The 21,754-nt window shown below is 45.8% G+C and overlaps 1 protein-coding gene across 2 annotated transcripts in view; it reads left to right on the top strand.

Moving 5' to 3' along the window:
• The window catches only part of SIPA1L2 (signal induced proliferation associated 1 like 2), a 117,013-nt gene extending 96,301 nt beyond the window's left edge, over positions 1-20,712 (top strand). Inside the window, exons 17-21 of one of the 2 annotated variants that reach the window (XM_068981910.1) lie at positions 2,069-2,200; positions 14,517-14,570; positions 15,093-15,216; positions 16,308-16,389; positions 19,620-20,712. In XM_068981910.1, the coding sequence (XP_068838011.1) occupies positions 2,069-2,200; positions 14,517-14,570; positions 15,093-15,216; positions 16,308-16,389; positions 19,620-19,766 (539 nt within the window). In that variant the 3' untranslated portion in view covers positions 19,767-20,712. The remainder of the gene's footprint in view (positions 1-2,068; positions 2,201-14,516; positions 14,571-15,092; positions 15,217-16,307; positions 16,390-19,619) is intronic. The other variant, XM_068981911.1, reaches the window with a different exon arrangement.
• The last annotated feature ends 1,042 nt before the right edge of the window (positions 20,713-21,754 follow it).

Raw genomic sequence — 21,754 nt, forward strand, 5'->3', positions numbered from 1 at the left:
CAGGGGGTCTGGGTGGATGGTTTCAGGATGAGTCAAGCATGTTACATTTACTGTGCACTGTAATTCTATTATTGTTACATCAGCTCCACCTCAGGTCACCAGGCGTTCCATCCTGAAGGTTGGGGACCCCTGGGTTAGAGCCAGTCGGCATCGTCTGGTGGCACCGGGGAGAAAGCACACAGCACGCAGAGTGTGCATTGGGTCTGATTTTAGGCTCCAAGATGCTGAAAGCTCGGGTGAAGGACTGTTTCTTCACAAAGGCAAAGAAAATCCTCATGTTGACATTTCTTAGCAAAACGTGACCGAGAGAGTACACTTTCTGTAGAAATGTCCATTCATCTGAACAATTTCTCACTCTCTGATGTTTTCGTCTCCAGTGAGGGAAGGAGAGGCAGGGGGTGGGGGGGTGCCTCATGCACGCTGGGTTCCAGCCCGCCCTGGGGCACCATTCCCAGAGCTGCCAGATGCAGGTAAATATATCTCACTGCAGGGAAATCAGTGGCAAGAGTAATTGCCACCAAGTCAAATACTTTTTTTACACTTGGTGCAGAAAACCTACTTCAGCTGCTGTCTCTGAGATGAAGGAAGTGATTGGCAAATGACTGAAGGTCCCCAGGCTTCCTGATCTTTCTCCCTGGGGGGTTGAACCTTAAACTCTGGGTAAAGATGGGACCTGGGTGGAGTCAGTCCAGCCTCTGCCCTGTGGTGCCTCCCTGGGTTCAGAGGGCCCATCGGGAGAGGAACAGACAAGGACAGAGAACCTCATGCATAGAACATGCTGAAAGGGTTGTTAGTCTAAAGCACGAGCAAGTGGAAAGGGAGGGTGGCAGGAGCGACCTTGGTAAAGTACCTGTCACTGGGTTCCCTGCAAAATGGACGGGGCAGGACTTCCCTAGCAGTCCAGTGGTTAAGCCTTCACCTTTCAATCCAGAGGGCGTGGGTTCCATCCCTGGTTGGGGAGCGAAGATCCCACATGCCTCACAGCCAAAAAACCAAAACACGCAACAGAAGCAATATTGTGTCAAACTCAATAAAGCCTTTTAAAAAGGGCCCACATCAAAAAAGTCTTTAAAAGTAATAAGTGGAGGGGGTGATGGCTTCACATCTGAGTGGGGTGGTATTAAGAGCAGAGTGGCTCCATTGTTAACTGCAGCTGCTGGAGTAGGCTAAGAGCTCACGTGGAAGGTGCTGGAGAGGGAGGGTTAGTGTCTTTCAAGGGCAAATCCCAGGCTCCCTCCATCCCGGTCCAGATGCCAGCACTTCACAGACACCCCATAGGACGTGGGAGCTGAAATTACAGGTGCACTTGGTTAATTACGGCCCCTCCATAACTTAATTGCAGGCTCAGCCAGCCAGGTGGTCATTATTTTGATTGGTCTAATTAGTCAGATGTGTCCGTGAGCAGCTGTGGGCCATGGTTCTGGGCAGGTCCAGAAGAGGCGTGTTAGGGGAGCTCTAGCCTTCGGGAAGTGTGTCTGCAGATGCATAATGACTTCTTAACAGCCAGTATTACTAGTGACGTAAACGCTTCACGTCCTGTGATGAGAGTTTAGGAGAAGAAGTGTACAAGGTGTCTTTGTACAGAAGACTAGCAAATACTCAGTGCAGGATGGGGAGCGGGTTCTGGTTTAGCCACTGATCAGACCATCTCATTAAGTCAGAAGTGAAATTCAATCACCAGTTTTATACATAGCAAAATGTAGAAGAGAGATTGTACCAAACCATTTTTATGGTAGAGGCTTGCAACACTCTTCCCATGGGGAAGTCATCCCAAGGAAAACAGGATGTGATCCTCAGGGCGGTCAGACCCAGGTAGTGTCCTCCAGAGGAGCCTGCCCAGGAGGAGCTCACCTCTGCGTTTCTTGTTCATGGGAGCCTCAGCCCTGATCTTGCACTGGCCCCTGCCTATTGGCGATCCCTAAGTGAGCCTGGCACTTGTGGCTCTTTCACAAACAGTGGTGGGATGTCTGTTTCTTTCCTGGGACAAGAACCCCCCTGGGCCTTTCTGAAGGCCCAGCCAGTACCCACACTGCTATCTGACTGACGCTCTGGGTTTTTTTCTGTCTAGATGAGTTCTGGTTCTCCGATGGGTCCTTATCGGATAAATCCAAGTGCACAGATCCTGGCCTGATGCCCCTCCCAGACACGGCCACAGGGTTAGATTGGACCCACCTCGTGGATGCTGCCCGGGCATTTGAAGGTAAAGACATTCAGCCACTGGGGCTAGGGATGGCAGTGCAGGGGTCGTCTGGGTCAGCCTTTGGATGCTCTGCACATCTTCCAGGAGGGAACCGAGGGGGTAGCTTGGGCTGATACTTGGGGCATTTCCTTAGGGAGACCCAGGCATGTGGTGAAGTGACCCCTAGGCAAAGGGACCCCCAAACCTGCTGCCAGGTCAGGTACCAGCTGTGGTCTGGCATCAGCCACTTTTCCTTTTCCACCTCTATCTTCTTATGTGGAATGTCAAGGTGATGACCTAGGACACAGACTGTATGTTTCCACCCTGCTTGATGAGGTGAGACAGGATGGGAAGGCCCTGCAGAGGTCCAGGCTGCCCAGTTTGGCAGGACAGGCGCAGGCCTGGGAGTCCAGTGGCTCAGAGTCCATGCAGACTCTGGTGGGGCCTCCTTGACCCAGCGAGTGTCTCCTTGTCTGGCCCTGGCTTCCCCCTCTAACCCTGTGGCTGGGGACAGTGCTGAGCTGGCTGATCTCTGGGGCCCTCCGACTGCCTCACTGCCTCCCACCATCTCTGGTGAATATTTCAGTGAACTTCAGAGGGGAAGCTGCTCCATGGCAAACATGTTTTCTCCCACCTAAAGATAAAGGGGCCACAGGCAGAGGGCATGCCTGTCTCTGTCTCCCAGGCATCCTCAGGACCTTGCATGTGGACCCAGGGGCCCCCAGTGACAGGATTCCTGACTTTCTTCCATTTGCTGCCAAACTCTTTCCATGACTACAGCCTTGGCTCCTGGGTAACAAGCAGGATCCGCAGAGGGCAGACCATTCTGGGGCCCTGTCTGAGGATCTCCCGTGTGTCTGAGTTATAGCAACAGTGTTCACTGCCACCAGCCCCCACCCCCATAGAGGGACAGCGCCACCTGATGGGCCCTTCTCACCCCCGACCCTGTCACTGCCTGCTCGAGTAGTCAGTCCTCATCACCTGTGATGTGCAGGCTTCAGGAAAGGAATCCACATTCTTTTCCCAGGAGGGACAGGTACACTTTGCAGTCACACTGCTTCAGGTGGAGTCTGCCGCCCTGACTGCCTCTCTTCACAAGCTGCCCTGCTAGTCAGTTTCACTCATCAGCTGGGATCAGTGCCGCTGGTCCTAAGCACCTTTCAGGGTGGGGTCTAAGGAGGAAGTGAGTTAGTCTGGGCTCTGGGACATTTCGCTCTGATAGATGAGAAGGGGAAACTGTTAGAAAGAAATTCCTGCAAAACACATGAGCTGTTCCTGCTCCCTTGATGGAGAGAGGACAACTGTTTTGGACCTGCCAAGTACTCGTGGGGTTTGCATTTGGATTCACAAAGTAGTTGTTCTGTGTGAAAACTTGAGAATGCTCCTGTCTGCTTGGTAACGCAGCCTTCATTTCTTTCAACCAGAAGTTGGTTAGAGTGGACTATAAAAGCTCCAGTGATTTCCCAGGCTCCCAAGACTAGCCTGGTGTGACAGAGCCCCAGAAGGCATGACAGGTCTCACCTCTGTCCAGAGCAGCCTAGACAGGAGGGAGCTGCATTTTCTCTAGCATGTCCTGTGCACACTCTTGTCTCACTGCCCAGTGAGAATCTAAGAACTTCCGTCTTCTCTGTTCCCCCCCGCCACATAAATATTTGCACAGTACATCCCACTCTGTTCTGCGTTATTCACATCTCTGTCACTTCTTACTGAGCAATGAGTTTCTCAAAGGAAAACTGTTTCTTAAGTTTATCCTATCTGTATTTATCAAGTGCGCAGCAAGGTAACCAGATGAAGAGAGCGAGCACAGAGGAGCCGGAGGTATAAGGTGCACAGGCTCCCTGCACCTTTGAGCTGCTGCAGCTCATGGTACAGATTTTAACCTCTGAGATCCTTTCGCATCGTGTATTCATTATTCTGATTTACAACAGTGTGTGTGTGGGAGTATAGGGGAATCCCTTGTGGCTCAGCGGTAAAGAATACACCTGCCAGTGCAGGAGAGGCAGATTCGATTTCTGAGTCAGGAAGATCCCCTGGAGAAGGGAATGGCAACCCTCCCCAGTGTTTTGCCTGGAGAATCCCATGGACAGAGGAGCCTGGCAGGCTATAGCCCACAGGGTCGCAAGAGTCAGACACGTGGACACAACTTGGCGACTCAGCCACCGCCACCATGTATACACACTCCATGTCTGTCTCCACCATCATTTGTGTCTTTGCTTGGTTCCCTTCTACCTCTGCAGAATAAAATCGCTACTATCAAGTGGGACTTTGCAGGGAGCTGGGCTGTGGGTGGGAGGTCCAGATAGCACAGGGGCACAGACAGCAGTGGCTGGATTATCCATCTGTGGACTGTGATTGTAATTGCAGCCCTACTGTGGGCTGCGGGCCTTTGAACAAGTCACTCAGCTATGTGCTTTATTGCAACGCTGAAGGTTGATCACCATTCCTCTGAGGTACACACTTGCGCTGGGCTTCAGCCTGCTCATCTTTCCAGAGACCTGGCAAGCTCCTCTCAGCCCTACCCTCACATTCCTTTCATCAGGGTGTTTCTGAGCTGATGTTCGAGGCCAGCTGGGCATTGGCCCTGTCAGACAAGGGAGGAAAAAGCAGGGACATCCTGCTAGCCAGTGACTCAGGGCAGGAGTGCCCAAGTTGAACAGATAGAACGTGGGATTCTGTTTGCTAGGGGAGCAGACTTTGGTTCCCTGGCCTTTCTGAACTTTCCAAACAACATTCTACAGAAAATATAGAGGGAGTTGAGGTCGTGTGTAAAAGTTCCACTCACTTTTTGGTGCCAAACCATAGGGTAGTATGCCATTTTGAGACAATAGTCAGTTCAGAAAGATTCAAAAATCTGCAACTCCAGACCTTTGGCTAATCAGATCCTTTTGTATCAGTGTCAGCTCCACTGTGATGGAAGTGGACACGGTGGTGACCATGTGATCCATCCCCTTGACCACTTTTTTTTTTATTATTATTAATTAGTTTTATTGAAGTATAGTTGATTTAGAATGTTATATTAATTTCTGCTGCATAGCAAAGTGATTCGGTTATATGCATATACATACACACGTGCTTTCTCATATTCTTTCTGTCCATTGTGGTTTATAGTTCTCTGCTCTATACAGCAGGACTTTGTGTTTTATCCATCCTATATATAATATAGTTTGCATCTGCTAACCCCAACCTCCCAGTCCATCCCTCCCCTAACCTTCCCCCCCACCTTGGCAATTCCTAGTCTGTTCTCTCTGTCTGTGAGTCTGTTTCTGTTTCGTAGATAAGTTCATTTTGTCATATTTTAGGTTCCACATATAAGTGATATCACATATCTGTCTTTCTGACTTAGCATGCTCATCTCTAGGTGCATCTGCGCTGCTGCACGTGGCATTACTTCACTCTGTCTCATGGCTGAGTAGTATTCCATTGTATACATGTACCATATCTGCTTTATCCATTCATCTGTTGATGGATATTTAGGTTGTTTCCATCTCAGTTGTCATGAATAGTGCTGATGTGAGCATAGGCATCCCTCAGCACTTTAAAAAGAAAGGTCTTTACTGGATGACCAGTTGCCCTGCTTGTGACTTTATCTTTCTGCACCAATTCTCAAAGCTGTTCCTGAGCTAGACTCAACTTCATGAAGAAAAGATAGCCCAGAAAGCCCCTGTGTGCCTATTTAATCATTACAAAGTAATCAAGGCATCTCAAGATGCCTTACTGAGCTCAGACCCCTCGGGAAAAAGTCTGGACCCACACATGATTAGTCAGCACATTTGAAGACAGGCTTTAAAAAATGGACTGTATCTGTTGGGTTGAGATACCATGAGCCTTGTATAATGCCATACTGTTATTTGTCCCTAGCAGGCATGACTCTTCCCTTCTGTTCTGCCTCATTTATGTCCCACACCTTTATTTAAGAGCTAAAATTGACACTGGACACATGGGTTTAAGAATTTGGTTTTACTATCCCATGCCGATTCCTATTTCCTCTGGTGTTTTAAGTGAGAACTAACATAAGTGAACATTATCTTCAGGTAGTGCAGACGTGGGCTTCCCTGGTAGCTCAGCTGGCAAAGAATCCACTTGCAATGCAGAAGACCCCAGTTCGATCCTGGGATGGGAAGATCCCCTGGAGAAGGGATAGGCTACCTACTCCAGTGTTCATGGGCTTTGCTTTCCTGGTGGTTCAGATGGTAAAGAATCCGCCTGCAATGCGGGAAACCTGGATTCAATCCCTGGGTTGGGAAGATCCCCTGGAAGAAGGCATGACAACCCGCTCCAGTATTCTTTCCTAGAGAATCCCCATGGACAGAAGAACCTGGTGAGCTATAGTCCATGGGGTCACAAAAAATCAGACATGACTGAGTGGCTAAGCACAGCACAGCACAGTGCAAAAGAACCTCTACGTTGGCCTGATCCAATCTGTTGTGACCTTATTGGTTGGAATTGGAATTGCACCATTTTGTGGATAAAAGGAAACTAAGTATATTCCTGAACTTAGTTTTCAAAATAGTGTTGAAAAATTGTTTGTTTGTTTTTTTAACTCAGTTAAAAAGAACTAAAACAGTCTTTCAAAAGAGGCGTCTAAAAGTGTTTCTAATTTTGTATATGGGCTTGGGTTTTGTAACCAAGGAAGAAGCTCCTATCAAATATGAAAAAAAAAGAACACAGCAGCAGTACCAAATTAATCAGCCCCAGTGTTGGTTGCTTAAACATGTTTGAACTCTCCAGGTACACAGTGTGCTCTCTGGGTGCACAGAAGATAGCATTCACAGTGGTGTAGGAATACAACATTCTCCAAGCATCCTGTGCATAGCATTCCCCAGGGGTCACTAAGAGAAGGCACCTTTCCCCACACTTCCCTCCACAGGCATGAAATGGGAATTAAATCAGAAAATAGGAGCAAAACATAAACGAAAATCTTTAACAATTCAGACAGTTCTAAATATTTGTCTAGTGATGATTGTGCTTCCCAGGTGGCTTAGCAGGTAAATAATCTACCCGGCATGCAGGAGATGCAGGAGACATGGGTTCAATCCCTGGGTTGGAAAGATGCCCTGGAGAAGGGAATGGCAACCCACTCCAGTATCCTTGCCTGGAGAACCCCATGGACAGAGGAGCCTGGGAGGCTACAGTTCATAGGGTTGCAGAGAGTTGGACACAACAGAAGCAAGGAAGAATTTAGGACTATGATAAGAGCATCTTTTTCTTTTCTAGTAAGTGAAGATGAAGAAGAGGTTACCTAGAGAAGTCTTCGGACTACAGCAGGGAGTAGGCCTTAAACAAAAAGACTGCTTCAGAAACTTATATTTAAATGGAAAAACAAAGTGAAACTTAAGTAACTGTACTTCAAAAACATTCTACAGAGGTTATGAAAGAAAACAAAAAAAAAGGGGAAGAAAGAAATCAAATGATTTTCTTTAAAAACTTTCAATTGAAATTTCTGTGCAACTTGTAAATTTACATAATGATCATGTTTTTCTTTGAATATTGGTAAGCCAATATAAATTGGTTCAGAAAATGAACACACAAGTGAACAAAATTAGAAATGAGGAAGGAAATTAGTATTAAATAGATGAGAAATGATAGCATGATTAAGGGATGTCACTTTATTCCTATGTAGGAATAAATCTGATGAATAAGATAATTGGATATTTCCTGCAAGAAAGTAGGGGGGAGAGAGCATGAGAAACAGTAAGTAGAAGTCAGAGTGTGGAGGGCATTGAAAAAATTATGCAAGAATATTTCCAGATCCCGAATATCACCCAAAACTAATGTGTACAGTTAATTATTTCAAAGTTTCAAAGAACGATAATGCCCTTGCATAAATTTTTCTTGAAATGTATTAGCAGCCTCATTGCATAATAGGATTCTTTCCTCATAACACATAGAAAAGAAAAATTGTAAGACAATCTTAGTCATTCATGTTGATGTGAGACAGCTTAGATGAAGCTCAGTCATAAATTGAAAAGATATTCATTGTTATTAGCAAGAAGTTAGCTGGTTTAATCAAAGAAAACTTGTAATCATAATAAGTTATAATAGATGAAGTCATTAACAGTTGTCATATCAATTTCTCAGAAAGGGTATGTATAATAGAATTAAGACCTATTTCTAATAAAAATTAAGAATCGAGAGATATCTTCAAACCCTAAAAAAGAATATCAACTTTATTCCATAATACTTTTAAAATTGATTTACAATGTTATGTTACTTTCAGCTGTAAACAAAGTGATTCAGATATATATATATTATATATACAAACGTGTGTATAAATATTTATTTTTTCTTTTTCATACTCCTTTCCCTTACAGATATTACAGGATATTGAATATAGTTATATAATACTATACCAAATAACACTTAATGGAAAAAAATTTTTAATGTTTAAAGTGTATCACTTAAGTCTAGAGGCTAAGCAAGGACATCCTCAGAGATCATGTCCTTTAATTTGCACTGGAATCCAGTGTTCAAAAGAGTAAATTTTGAAAGGAAATACTTGTGGATATAATTCTATATCTAGAAAATATAAATCAAAAAGAAATTATTAGATATTATAAAGTAGGTATTCTAAAGTATATTTCATATTTTTATAAGCCTCATTTCAACACATTGTTATTAGCCTTTTCAGTTATCTATTTCTGTATAACAAACCACCCTAAAATTAATGGCCAAAGACTATAGTTTGTCATGTCTCATGATTCCATGGGTTGGCCAGGCGCAGCGGAGTGGTTCTTCTGTTTCCTGTTTTCAGTTGATGCAGTGCAGTCAGTCATGCACCTGTATTCAGCTGGAGCTCAACTGGGTCTGGAGCATTAAGGTGACTCCTCATATGCCTGTATCTGGAACACTGGGATCTGGCTGGAGCCTTGTCCCCAGCAAAGTAATTGTACTTCTTCACATGTGGCTTAAGGAGTGAGGAGAGCATAAGCAGCAGATATGTGATGTTTCAAGACCCAGAACGTTATATCCACCACATCCTGTTGGGTAGAGGAAGTCCAAGGCCAGCCCAGATCCCAGGATGGAAGTAGGCTCTTCCTCCTGGTATGAGGAGTGGCATGTGCAGTCGTCCACATAGAGTCATAAAGGAAACCTTAGCAAGGTCAAAGTAAATTCCTTGGGAGTTCACCCATCATTAGAATCATAAGGAGAGAAGGCACTGGGCACTTTGATACCTGAAAAGTCCTGATATATGGAAGGATAGGAATGGATAGAAAGCACACAGGAAAGATGAGAGCCCTTCCTGAGTTAATTCATAGAGTTTGTAACATTTCAATTCAAATATCTGTAGGATACTTGCATCCATTTGGAAAATAGATGAATAATGGTCAACAATAAAAGTTTACTGCGAGTCAGTAATAATTAAAACAACATAGTAATGATTCAAAAAATAGAAATTAGTCCTTTTGAAGGAAAAAAAAAAAGAGCCTAGACCAAAACCTGTGTATATTTAAGAGTCAAATGGGAGTGGGGTGGGATTTCCATACTCCATTTGGATTTAGGAATTGGAAAAGTCGATTCTAGAAAAAGTAAAGACAAAGATTAATGTTTTAGAAGCATGCCAGTACCATAACTATGGATTTGTGAGAGAACACGCAAAATATAATGGGACCAGATAAAAGTGTTTAAATCTTTTATGAACCTGGAAGAGAACATTAAAGGGGGAACTGGGGAACATGGGTAAGATTTGTAATACATTTGATAGGTGAAACCTAAGTGTCTCCAATGAATGAAGGAACATGACCACCAAAAAATACCAAATGCCCGAGAAACGAATGGTCAGGACATATGACACACGGTCCAAGAGAAGGATCACACAATAAGTAAGGACTTGAAAAGTGTTCAGCCACACATGTAAGTGTGGACAAAAATGAGCTACATTGCGAGTATGAAAAACCGCGCAGCCGCTCTGAACAGTTACGAAGAACACTCTCAGCTGGTATTGTCACAAAGATTATGAAACAATCCATCTTTGTGTTCAAGCAGTATGACAGCATATAACTAGAGCCAGAAAATGTACCCACCCTTTGACCAGAAATCTCACTCCTGAGAACTTGCTTACTGGCAATGATTCAAAAGAATAGAAACCGTTCAATACAGAAATGCTGTGCACCGTTGTTAAACATTAATTAATAAGTAAATAGATATGTTATGCAACTCTGCTCCAAAACCAGTATCTAAAAATTGAAAACTCCTTCATAAGCTTGTGAGAGAGAAGGTGAGTCAAGTGCAGAGTGCCTCTCACCAGGGTCCACGCCTGCCACTCCATTCTCCTGTGATAGTTTGAAAACTGGCTGAGTCCCAGTCCTGGCTCGCTGCCATGTGGGCAGTTGTTTTGTTTTCAGGGAAAGGGGTGAGATGTGACCCTCTGCCCATCAGAACTCCGACACAGCACCTCTCATCAATGTTATTATACACTGAGGCCATCATCTGTCACCCTTGCACACTTTTCACTTCCTTTATGTATGAAGTGAAAGGAATAATGTAGGGTAGAGAGGGACCAAATGATATATAGAGAGATCCTATCCCCGCAGTCTGGTCAAGTGAACAAACCCAACTAGCAAAGCTGGCTGTGGGTTGGACAATGAAACAGGAGAAGGAGAGTGGAGTCTTTTTAAAAGTCCTAGGATTCAAGGTGGTTCTCATTTGTCAGAATATCAGGGGTGGCCAGTTGGCGTGTTCTTGGGCATTTGTTAAGTGGATGATGTTGTCTTAAGTGGAACGAAGCGTTAAAGGCAGCTTTATAAACCGATGATCAGAGACTAGATGTCAGTATCCCACACGGCTCCCTGCAGGCCTTTCCTCCCCTCAAGATTTCAGCTCTTCCCCACTGGTGGTAATTATTGTGAGCTCGTGGCATGTGCAGAATTAACTCATTTATCAGACACCACTGTAGAAATGAAATAGTTCATGTAAGTGTATCTTCCGGAGAAGTACAAGTTTACACTTTTATTAGGTTACCTATGCCCTTGTTTTCTTGAACAGAGCATGAAAAGCATACATTTTAAACAAAGTTTTAATTGGAGGATAATTGCTCTATAATTTTGTGTTCATTTCTGCCATACAATGACTCAAATTAGCCATAAGGGTATGTGTGTATATATATATATATCCCTTCCCTCTTTAGCCTCCTCTGCACCCACCCCCAACCCACTCCTCTGGGTCATCACAGAGCGCCAGGCTGGGTTCCCTGTATTATACAGCGATGTGTGTGTGCCCACTTGTAGCTAGAGAGCCCCAACTTTTCTATAATGCGTAGTGTAGCAAAGACATTAGGACAGCTTTGTTTGTGGAAATGGGTTTCATTTAATTTAGCCTCACGCATGCATGTCCTGTACGGCATGCATCTGGGGCATATCTGTTCTCCTGTTCCTGGCCCTCAACAGACATGGCTAGTTGATCAAGCACTCATCCCTCACAAAGAAGGCTTGGCCTTAGGGGGTTCGTTGCTCCACACAGCTGGCCTGGGGTCATGGGGATTATTTGCAGGCAACTGTTGTGTCAGCGATCTCAGCTCCACACGGATATGGAGTAGCCTTCTGACTGTGCATCCTCTTGTTCAGTGCTGAATGCACCAAGATGAGAAACTGACAGTAAACGAGGTCCTACTGTGTAGCACAGGGAGCTATATTCAATGTCCTGTAGTAAGCATAATGGAAAAGAATGTCTATATCTCTATATAGCTGAATTGCTTTGCTCTACAGCAGAACTCAACACAACATTATAAATCAACTATACTTCAATAAAATACACTTTAAAAACAAGAAACTGACATTGCAATCAGGTTTTTTAAAGATGATTTCAAGGGAAAACATGTACAGTGTGGGTAATTGGATCCTTGCTGTGCTCACCATTTACATGAAGTTCATATTCTGAGCCTCCCTTTTTCTTATAGTCTTGTCTGTGCCTTTTGGTTCAATGTCAGTAATTTCTTGGTTACTGACTATTTGTTATTACCAAAATAAGCTCTGGAGGAATAAAGCTTCTACTGGAAACTGTCACTAAATTAGCCATTTTACAAAGTAGTTTAGTGTCTGTACTTAATCAAGTAGCATTCTAGTAGCATTTCAACCTCCCAAGCTTTTTGGATTCAAAGTGAAATCTTCTTTGTGAAATTACGTTGTTGGCAAAACTCTTTATTTTTGGCTTCTTGCCTCCTGACTGGTAGGACCTCGTTTCTCCCCAAGGAATGTTTGAATGGCTGCCAGTAGTAAGTTCTGGTTCTTCAAATATGCGGGTATTTTATCAATTCAGGTAAAAATAGATGAAGCAAGCCAAGATGTTTTCATTGAGATATTTAGACTTGATGATCAGAACCAACTATATTAAGAAAGATAGAAACTAACTGAAGTATCACTGGGTTGCATAAAATGTGGATGAGTCAGCAAAACTTTTAAAAAGTGAGAAAAATAAATTTTCTTTCATTCCTTTTGTTCAGTAGTTAAATTCGCTGTGAAATAAAAAATGTGCCTGCTGTTTTGTTTTGTTTTTCAAGTGGGAATTGTTTCCTGATTCAGGGCTGTCACAGGACAGAAGGTTATCTTGGCACCCTGGCAGCCCAGACCCCCCACCCTTCCCCAGAGCCACTCACCCCCAGCCTGTGCACCCATCCTTCCTGCCCCACCTCTGCTGGTCACACCTTATCAGGCGTAAAAGCAGGCAATGCCCAAATTATGCTGTTAATCTTTTTTCAAAAGCTTCTTTCATTTATATTGGTGTATAACAATTAACAATTGTTATAACAGTTAACAATGTTGTAATAGTTTCAGGTAGATAGCAAAGGGACTCAGCCATACATAGATAAGTATCCATCCTCCCCCCAACTCCCCTCCCATCCAGGCTGCCACGTGACATGGAGAAGGGTTCCCTGTGCCATACAATAGGACCTTGGTGGTTATCCATTTTTAACATAGCAGTGTGTACATGTCCATCCCAAACTCCCTAACTATCCCTACCCCCCATCCTGCCCTCCCCAGCAACCATAGGTTCATTCTCTATATGCTGTTAATCATAATTAAATTACAAATTATTTCACCAGATGTATAAATCCTACTAGTCTATCCAATTGGGAACATGGTCATCTCTCAGGAATGTATAGTTATAGAAGGTCTGTCACCCTATAGAAGGTGCCAAGTGTGGAGCGGGCCCTTAAGCCGTTCCGGAATGTTGACTGAAGGACACCTGAGTGCCTGTCAGCAGGCATTGAGGAGTCCTGATGGGGGACAGGGACGTGCGGCTGGGAACCTGCTGTATGCTCCTTCAGGTGGGGTGCTCAGCACGGCACCCTGGCCCTGCCGCCTGGCTCCTTCCAGAGCTCCCGGCAGCTCCACCATCCTCTCTCATTAATGGGCTGTGTGGGACCCTCCAGAAACCACCGGCTGAGCAGGTAGCTTCATTAGGAGACGCAGCCAGCAGCCAGGGGGAGACGTAATAGGTTAAATTAAGCACAGAGCACCCGTGACACGGACCCCAGTGTGGTTTCTCAGCCATTAATCAAATCATGTGAGAAAGCGGCAGCAGCGCTAAGGCACCTGCTGTATCCCTCAGAGTCCAGCTGCAGACGCGCTCGGGCATGGGCGTGTGGAGGGGAGTCCGTGTGGACGGTGAGATGCATCCTTGGTCCTCACCTCCACCTTGCTGAAAAGCAGGGTTTTCTCTGCATGCCTTTCAGCATTTCTGGGCCAGTGTTCTTGTGTTCAGCCCTCAGAGCTGGGCTAGTCTGGTGCCCATTTCAAAGAATATCACATTCCCTTTCCTGCCCAGCTCCAGACATTGAATGTGAAGTCACTGGTGCTGGGAACAGAAATGGCCCTGTGCTGTTTGGGGGCAGGGGCGGGGGGAGGGAAGGTAGTCACGCTGAGCTCTGCTGCCCGTGCTGCAGATCTTCTCTAAGGGCTTTAGTGAAAATATTTGCTAATCTCTCTCACTACCACCATCTTCACCTTCAGGGAGCAGGTCATCCAAGCAGGCCCAGAATGCTCACACCTTCCTGCAGCTGGATTGGCGTGTGTGTGGCATGCAACTTAACTGTTGTGCATGACAGCTGTGTGTCCAGCCAGGACCATCACATGTGAAACGTACACTCTGACCACATTCTTTGGCATTGTATTACAGTCTCTCAGGGCAGTTCTTGGCTTCACACAACATATACACACCGGCAGACATGCACACACACTTACACACATCTGCAGATACGCACACACGTATACACATGTGGCCCTCTCAAACCCACACATCTGTTTTTCATAGGACCCATCACCTGCGCCTTACATGTACCCCAGAGGCACTCGAGTGAGGAGAGATATTACCGTTCAAAGGAAAATTGTAAATCTTATTTCAGGTCTTGACTCAGATGAAGAACTTGGGCTGCTGTGTCATCACACATCCTATCTAGGTGATTGTTTGGGGCTGATTGTGGGCGCTCCGTCCTCCATAGCCTTTCCTTTCTGTTTCATTATCTGCACGTGTGCATGGTCATAGACGCGCGGAGGGCTGGGGATGCACAGGGTGACATGTCCGGGCCATCGTGTCTCAAGGATGCTCTCCAGGTTTGGAGAGAGGTGCCTCTCCCGAGTTCTGTTCATCACCCAACGCCGTTCTTTCACAACCAGTGACAGCTTTGGCATTTCTTGGGATGTGCACAGAAGAAAGATTGGCTGTAGCAAATCCAGTGTCTGCTTGTTTTCCCCATGGCTGTGGTGTCTGTGTGCTGTGCAGCCCAGCAGGACAGCCAATCTGAATGCTTGCTGATTGTCAGCAGCTTGCCTGAGTTTGTTTTTCTTTGTTTTCTTTAAAACAGGGCAATAACTGGTTGGGGGAGGGGCAGATTTTATTTAGAAACTGTTCATTTCCACAAGGAGACAGTGCCTTGCAGCTATTCCTAACGCTTCTGCCTGTGTGTGTCTCCCCTTCCCAGACCAGAGAGTGGCATCCTTCTGTACCCTGACAGACATGCACCCTGAGCAGGACCTGGAAGGGGCCCAGGAGCTGCCTTTATGTGTCGATCCTGGCAGCGGCAAAGATTTCATGGACCCAGCTGGGTATGTGTCCCCTGTGGTGTGCCTCCTTCCCATGTCCCAGGCCCCAGCAATTAACAGAAACTCAGCCCAAAGCAGCCAGGAAACTGTTTCACCTGTCTTCACCTAGTCCTGAAGGACCCAGAGGAGGGACTGAGCAGGCCTGACTCTGCTTCCTGCCCCGCTGGGCTGGATGGAGCTTGTGCTCCACGGGCGAGTCCTGCCTCCAAGACGTGTGGACCTCTGGATGGTGAGGTTGAGTTCCCGCGTGGGAGGGGGTGGCCCCAGTCAGTGTCTGCCACCTGATCACAGCAGCAGCACTGGACAGGATACCTTGCTGACCACCCTCCCTCTGCTGGGCTGCACGTACTCAACTCCTGAGCACACACGCTCCCCTCAACTCTGGGCCTCCACCCAGCCCCTCACCTCCCACTGAAGTATGCCAGGAGCCAGCTGTCTCTACCCCCGTGTTCTTCTTTCTTCTTCTTCTTTTTTTTAATACTTTTTCCTGCATCACACGACATGTGGGATCTTAGTTCCCCAATGGGGATTGAACCCACACCCCTTGCATGGCCGACACGGGGTCCTCACCACCAGAGCACCAGGGAAGTCCCTCTGTCCCTGCGTTCTTGATGTGTCCGTCACCCACAGAGTGATACTGTCTCAGTGCCATCCACTCCTAATTCCCACTCTTCTGTCAGCTTGAGTGGCCAGCGACTTGCATGATCATCTTGGTGATGAATTTCTTGATACTTTCTTGATAGAGAAAGGCAAATTGGGGAAATTGGGTCTCTCTTTGGTTCCCAGGACTTGATTCTGGTCTGCCTAATCTCGGCTACCTAAATGCATTTAGATCATCTCTCTTTTGTTTTCTTACTAGTGTATATGCCAGTAGAGATTCTGAAGCCCCTTTTAAGTCAAAAGCAACCCAGGAGGGATTTTCCACCAAAGCAGTGACATGTTGACCTTCAACATCTGACATAATCTTATTTATTTCCTTGCTGTGCTCTCAGCACATGATAGCATGTCTTATATGAAAACATTGCCAACTTACTGAATGCCCTGGCTTGACTTCAGCACTCTTGAGTTGTTCTAAGTCATTCCTTCCTTGCTAGGGAGCGGTCTCCATCCACACTGACTGGGAAAGTCAACCAGCTGGAGTTGATTCTTCGGCAGCTGCAGACAGACCTTCGGAAGGTAAAACAATCAATTGGAAGTTCCTGCTCAGAACTCTTTCTCTTATACAATCAACCCCTTTTAACTACTAGGAATAAAAAGAAAGACCCTTGAGAACAATAAGTGCCCTCGTCAAAGCCCAACAGTAAATGGGAATGGAGATGCCCAAGGTCTGACTCCATCTCCTGCCCACAGCTACTGTATTTTATTGTAGGAGACTCAGGACCCAGTAGATATGACTGAACGAGGATGAGCCTTTGGGTGGCCGGTCTTCAGAGTGAGGTAGACACGCAGCATACTAGCATTTGTCAGTTCAGTGGGTTATCAGTTATGAGTTGACCTAAAAGGAGTTAGTTGGTGCCAGGAAGCATGGTCACCCCAAGCTATGGTCCCCCCAGTGAGCCAGCGTCTTCTCTACCCAGCAACCTGTGTGTGCTCAGTCCTCAAAAAACATGACATTGTTTATTCCATGGACATTTGCTGAGCTCTTGTTGAATTATCAGTGCCATGCTGGGTAGCTGCTTCACTCCCCAGGAAAATGAAGTGGAGTACAGTAGCTGGAGAGTGATAGTTGGGTGGGGAGGGTTTTGTTGGTGAAAGAAGGGAGAAGTAACAGCTGACATGAATGCTGGTGGAAATAACCCAGTTGGGAGGGAAAGAATGGTGGGAATAATGAGTGTAATGTCCTAAGCCTAACAAGGAGGGTGTAGCCCCAGATGTGAGTAGGGACTATTCTCAATAGTTACCAGAGCAGAGTGTGTATGAGTGATTCACGCACGAGTGCAAGTCTACCTTAGAGATATTGCAGGTTTGGTTCCAGACTACTGCAGTAAAGTGAATATCATGATAAATTGAGTCACATGAATATTTTGGTTTCTCAGTTCATGTTTACACTGTACTGTAGTCTATTAAGTGGTGCAGTAGCATTATGTCTACAAAAACAATGTACATTCCTTAATTAAAAAATACTTTATGCTAAAAAGTGCCACAGCAGTTAGAGTAGTAACACTGAAGATCAGAGATCACTATAACAAATGTAATAGCAATGGAAAAGTCTGGAATACTGGCAGAATTACCAGATGTGCCACAGAAACATGACGTGAGCAGATGCAGTTGGCTGAATGGTGCTGAGAGACTCGCTTAATGCAGGGTTGCCACAAACCTACAAATTGTAAAACATCAGTCTCTGCAAAGCCTAGTGAAGGGAGGTATGGCTGTAGTCCAAATAGAGACAGGTTGACGAAGTTCTCCTCTAGTTTACGTCTTTATTCCAGAACTGAGAGTGAGCAGTGGGAAAGACGGTGAGAGCTATAAGGATGGAGGGAAGGTGTAGAATGGAGGGTAATTGGGTATTTAGTGGGACTGTAGCATGAATTAGGTGTTTCCTCCAACATGGAGGACCAACTGTCCTAGTTTACCTGGTGGGTTTTAGACACAGAACTTTCAGAGCTGGAACCGGGAACGTCTCAGACCAACTGGGATGGCTGGTAACTCTGTTTCTCGACAGGTGTAGAATAATTGGAGAGTTGAATTTAACCAATATTAGAGTTACGCAGTTTGTAAAGGACATGATTAAACTGAGGGACTCAGAGTCTAAGCTGGGTGAGGTGGAATAATGTCCCTGCAGTGGGTGTCAATGGACGTTGACCATAAGGCAGGATTGGTGGATTAGATCATTTTTGAGGGGTGGATACTGAAGAAATTATTTTAAAAAGACAACAGGCAGTGATCAGGCAGTCAGGGCTTGAAACATTTAGGAACATGTGCAGTTATCAATAATAGCTTCAAGGTCCAGGATATAGCTGAGGTGGGGTGAGGGGTAGTCAGGAGGGTGGGCTTAAGATCACAGAAAGGCTGAATCGTATGGATTGTCTACTGGGTCTTGAAGTCATTAACAGACATGATGAATGGAGAAGGGAAGAAGAAAAGTGAACCATGTTCTAGAATCTTCCATGATGGCAAGGGCTGGAGATACAGTTGACCATGGCAGAGAGCAGGGGTGCCAGGTCTTACAGCCAATGTCCTGCTGTCAAAGGAGCTGGGATTTTAGGGGAGAGCAATTACCTGCCCTGGGCAGCAGGGGCAAGGTGTTGGCCTGCCTTGCCTCTAACCAACGTGCTCTTCAAAACAAGCCCTCACCATTCTGAGCTGCTGGGAAAGCAGCATCCCCAAGAGAGAGCCAAGACTCATTTACAGCTGAAATTAAAGGAACAGTCATGGAAGAAGGTGTTTAGAGAAGGTTTTAGTGACAGGACACACTCCGTGGGTAGAGGAGAAGGGCTGGGGGTCATGAGAGGCTGGCAGCTGGGCTGCAGCAGGGATGTCTGAGCTGTGTTGGGAATGAGAGCCCCGAGCTAGGGGAGAACAGGAGCTTGAGCCTCTTGCAGTGACCAAGAGAAGACCAGACTTGAGTGGGCTGAGTTAGCAACCAGTCCTAATCTAAGCCTCCTCTTGAGACTGGTGTCTTTGCTCATTAGATGAGGCAAGTGGTGTTGGGGACGGGTTGTGGAGGAACAGGAAAAAGGAGCAAACGTCAAGGACAGGACCAGACATACTAAGGGGGCCAGTGTCCTGAAGAGCCCTGAGCTCCCAGCTCAGTGCTGCAGGTGTGTCTGCGGTGTTGACAAACAAGTCACCTCCCTTTAAAAATAGCACTCACCGTGAGGATGACCTCCTCTTTCTCTCTTGGTCAAGACATCCCTTTCAGCATTTGGGAGCTCAAATTTGTGTGTATTGGACACAAATTACTGTCTATTGGAAACTGTGATTCTTCTGAAAAGTCTTGATTATTTGAACAGTTTTTAGTAGCACACTTTGAAGGTTATTATGGAAATACAGCTTCTCAGGAAAGCTTTCAGATGAGAAGAGATGGTGGAAACCAAACCCACAATCAGCAGCTCTGCAGATTCTGACTTGTCCAGTAAGAAGGCATGCCGTGGAAGCTCTGTCCTCCTATCCAAGGCTACACCTCTTCCCAGGCCCCCTTTTTCAGAGAGAAGATGATCGAAACTGGTTTATCATCTTCCCATATAACAGCTGTCTTGGCTCCTATTGGGAGCAAAGTGGGATGAAAGGAAAGAATATTCTTAGTTACTTACTCTCACCCTCATTCAGATCCCCTCTGCCACCAAGAAATAAATAAACAAATCAGTAAAATACATAAGTAGGGACAGAAGTGCTCAGACTGCAGCTGGGAGGAGAGGCTGTGTCTAGCAGGTGCATGACTGTCTGTCTCCGTCCCCCTCTCCCAGGAGAAGCAGGACAAGGCAGCGCTGCAGGCGGAGGTGCAGCACCTGCGGCAGGACAACCTGCGGCTGCAGGAGGAGTCGCAGACAGCTGCGGCCCAGCTGCGCAAGTTCACAGAGTGGTTCTTCAACACCATCGACAAGAAGCCGTAACCAGGCCACCGCCCAACCGGGGACCCCGGGGAAGCCCGGAGTCCCTTCATAGTCGCCAACATGTGGTTTCTTGCTGTGCTTCTGGCCCATCGTAGCTGTGTTTGCTGTCCCGCTCTGTCTAGCACCATGCCCCCAGCAGGACAGGGAGCCACCGTGTGACCGCAGAGAGCAACACCCGTGAAGATGAATGTAACGCTGGTGTCAGTGTGGACCTTTCAGGCTCTGCTGAAATGGAGCTCTGTGTGGGCTTACCTCACAAGGGACGATGGCTGGGCTTTATGTATCAGGTGACCCGGTAGAGATATTAAAGCAGTTTACCATAGTTTGGGCTTTAGAATTATAAAATAAACATGAGAACAAATAATCAGACATATACTTTAATGTTAAAGGTGCTCTATTTTTTTGGATGTACAGTAGTTTTATTTCCACAGCCACATTATCATAGCAATAAGAAAGAAGCAGATGAAATAGTTGGAAAAGCCGTGTCGGGGCGGGGGGACAGAAAAAGCACTGATGTGTCTAACACAAGTTCAAATGCAGTTCCTTTAGAGACTTATTTATTTGCAGGAGCAAACGGTGCCTGAATATTAACAGTGTTCTGATTAAAAAAAGATTCATATGCCTTGTAAACGGCTCACTGAGTAGTCACTTCAACTCTTAGTTCACTTTTGTATAGTTAATGCTCTGTTGAAAAAAAGCGTCAATCTGCTTACTTACGAGAGCCCTCCTGTGTGCCATGAGCCAGCAGAATCACTTGTACAATGCCAAATTTGTTTATCTTTGTACAGAAGCTTTGATGAAGTGTCTTGTATTTAACACCCTTATTTAAGCTTATTTAACCTTAAACTGTTAATTTTATAAACTTTGGTTTCACCTGCACTATGACGGAGGGCGGTGTAGGTGGCAGAGGGCTCAGAAGAGGCTGAGCTTGCCAGAGCAGAGTGAGGAGCGGGGCCGGACCTTCTAACAACTGGATGCTGCTAGTAACAAGTTGTTTGTATTGCTTTACCATTTTTAACTGTTCTATTTGAGATGAACGTACATTTTGCTTTTTTTAATAAATGTTTAAAATGAGTCCACACAAGGAACAGTGTTATCAGGTGAATGTAGACTTTGATGCTCTGAAATGTCCACAGTCTGAGTGTATGAGAATTTATTCTGGGACCTTAATCTATACTGAGTACTACTTAGCCTGCTTACAGAATCCCAACCTGATTTAAAGTGAAGAGTTACTAGTAGCGTTTAATGGTTGGCGCGTGCCAGACCCTGTTCTTTGCACTCTTCATCCATCTCATTGAACCCTAGCATTACCCTTCCTAGTTGGGTGCTGGGATTCCCATCTTCCAGCTCAGTAAACTAAGGCTGAAGCCAGGCAGATGCGTTTGCTTTACAGGGTAACCAAGCAGATACAAAAGTTGATGTTATTTAGAGAAAACAAAGGAACCTGATCTAGCCTCCCTGATGGACAGTCTTCCCACCTCCCTAAGCTGTACCTATAGACGAGACCAGAAGGCTTCTGTTTGTTTTTTGGTCATGCCACATGGCATGTGAGATCTTGGTTTTCTGACCAGGGATGGAACTCAGGCCACTCGTACTAGAAGCACAGAGTCTTAACCCCTGGACTGCCAGAGAGGTCCCACCAGAAGGTTTCTGTTTTGTTTTTGAAGAAATAATTCTCTATTCTAGGGCTTCCCTGGTGGCTCAATCACTAAAGAATTCTCCTGCAGTGCAGGAGACCTGGGTTCAGTCTCAGATCCCCTGGAAAAGGAAATGGCTCCTCACGCCAGTATTCTTGCCTGATACTAGCAAAGAATGAACCATCTCTCAAGTCTTCCCCCAAAGGCCATGCCAGAGAACATGACCCTGTGTGGGCCTATGGGACTTGCGTCAAATGAATGTTTCCAGTCAGCAGTCAAGCTGTAGAAAATCACGGTCCTCCCATAGTGCACATGGTTTTGAGCAACTTGATGTCCTCATGGACACTTGTT

This window comes from Capricornis sumatraensis, chromosome 10, assembly GCF_032405125.1.
Source record: "Capricornis sumatraensis isolate serow.1 chromosome 10, serow.2, whole genome shotgun sequence".
Taxonomy (NCBI): Eukaryota; Metazoa; Chordata; class Mammalia; order Artiodactyla; family Bovidae; genus Capricornis; species Capricornis sumatraensis.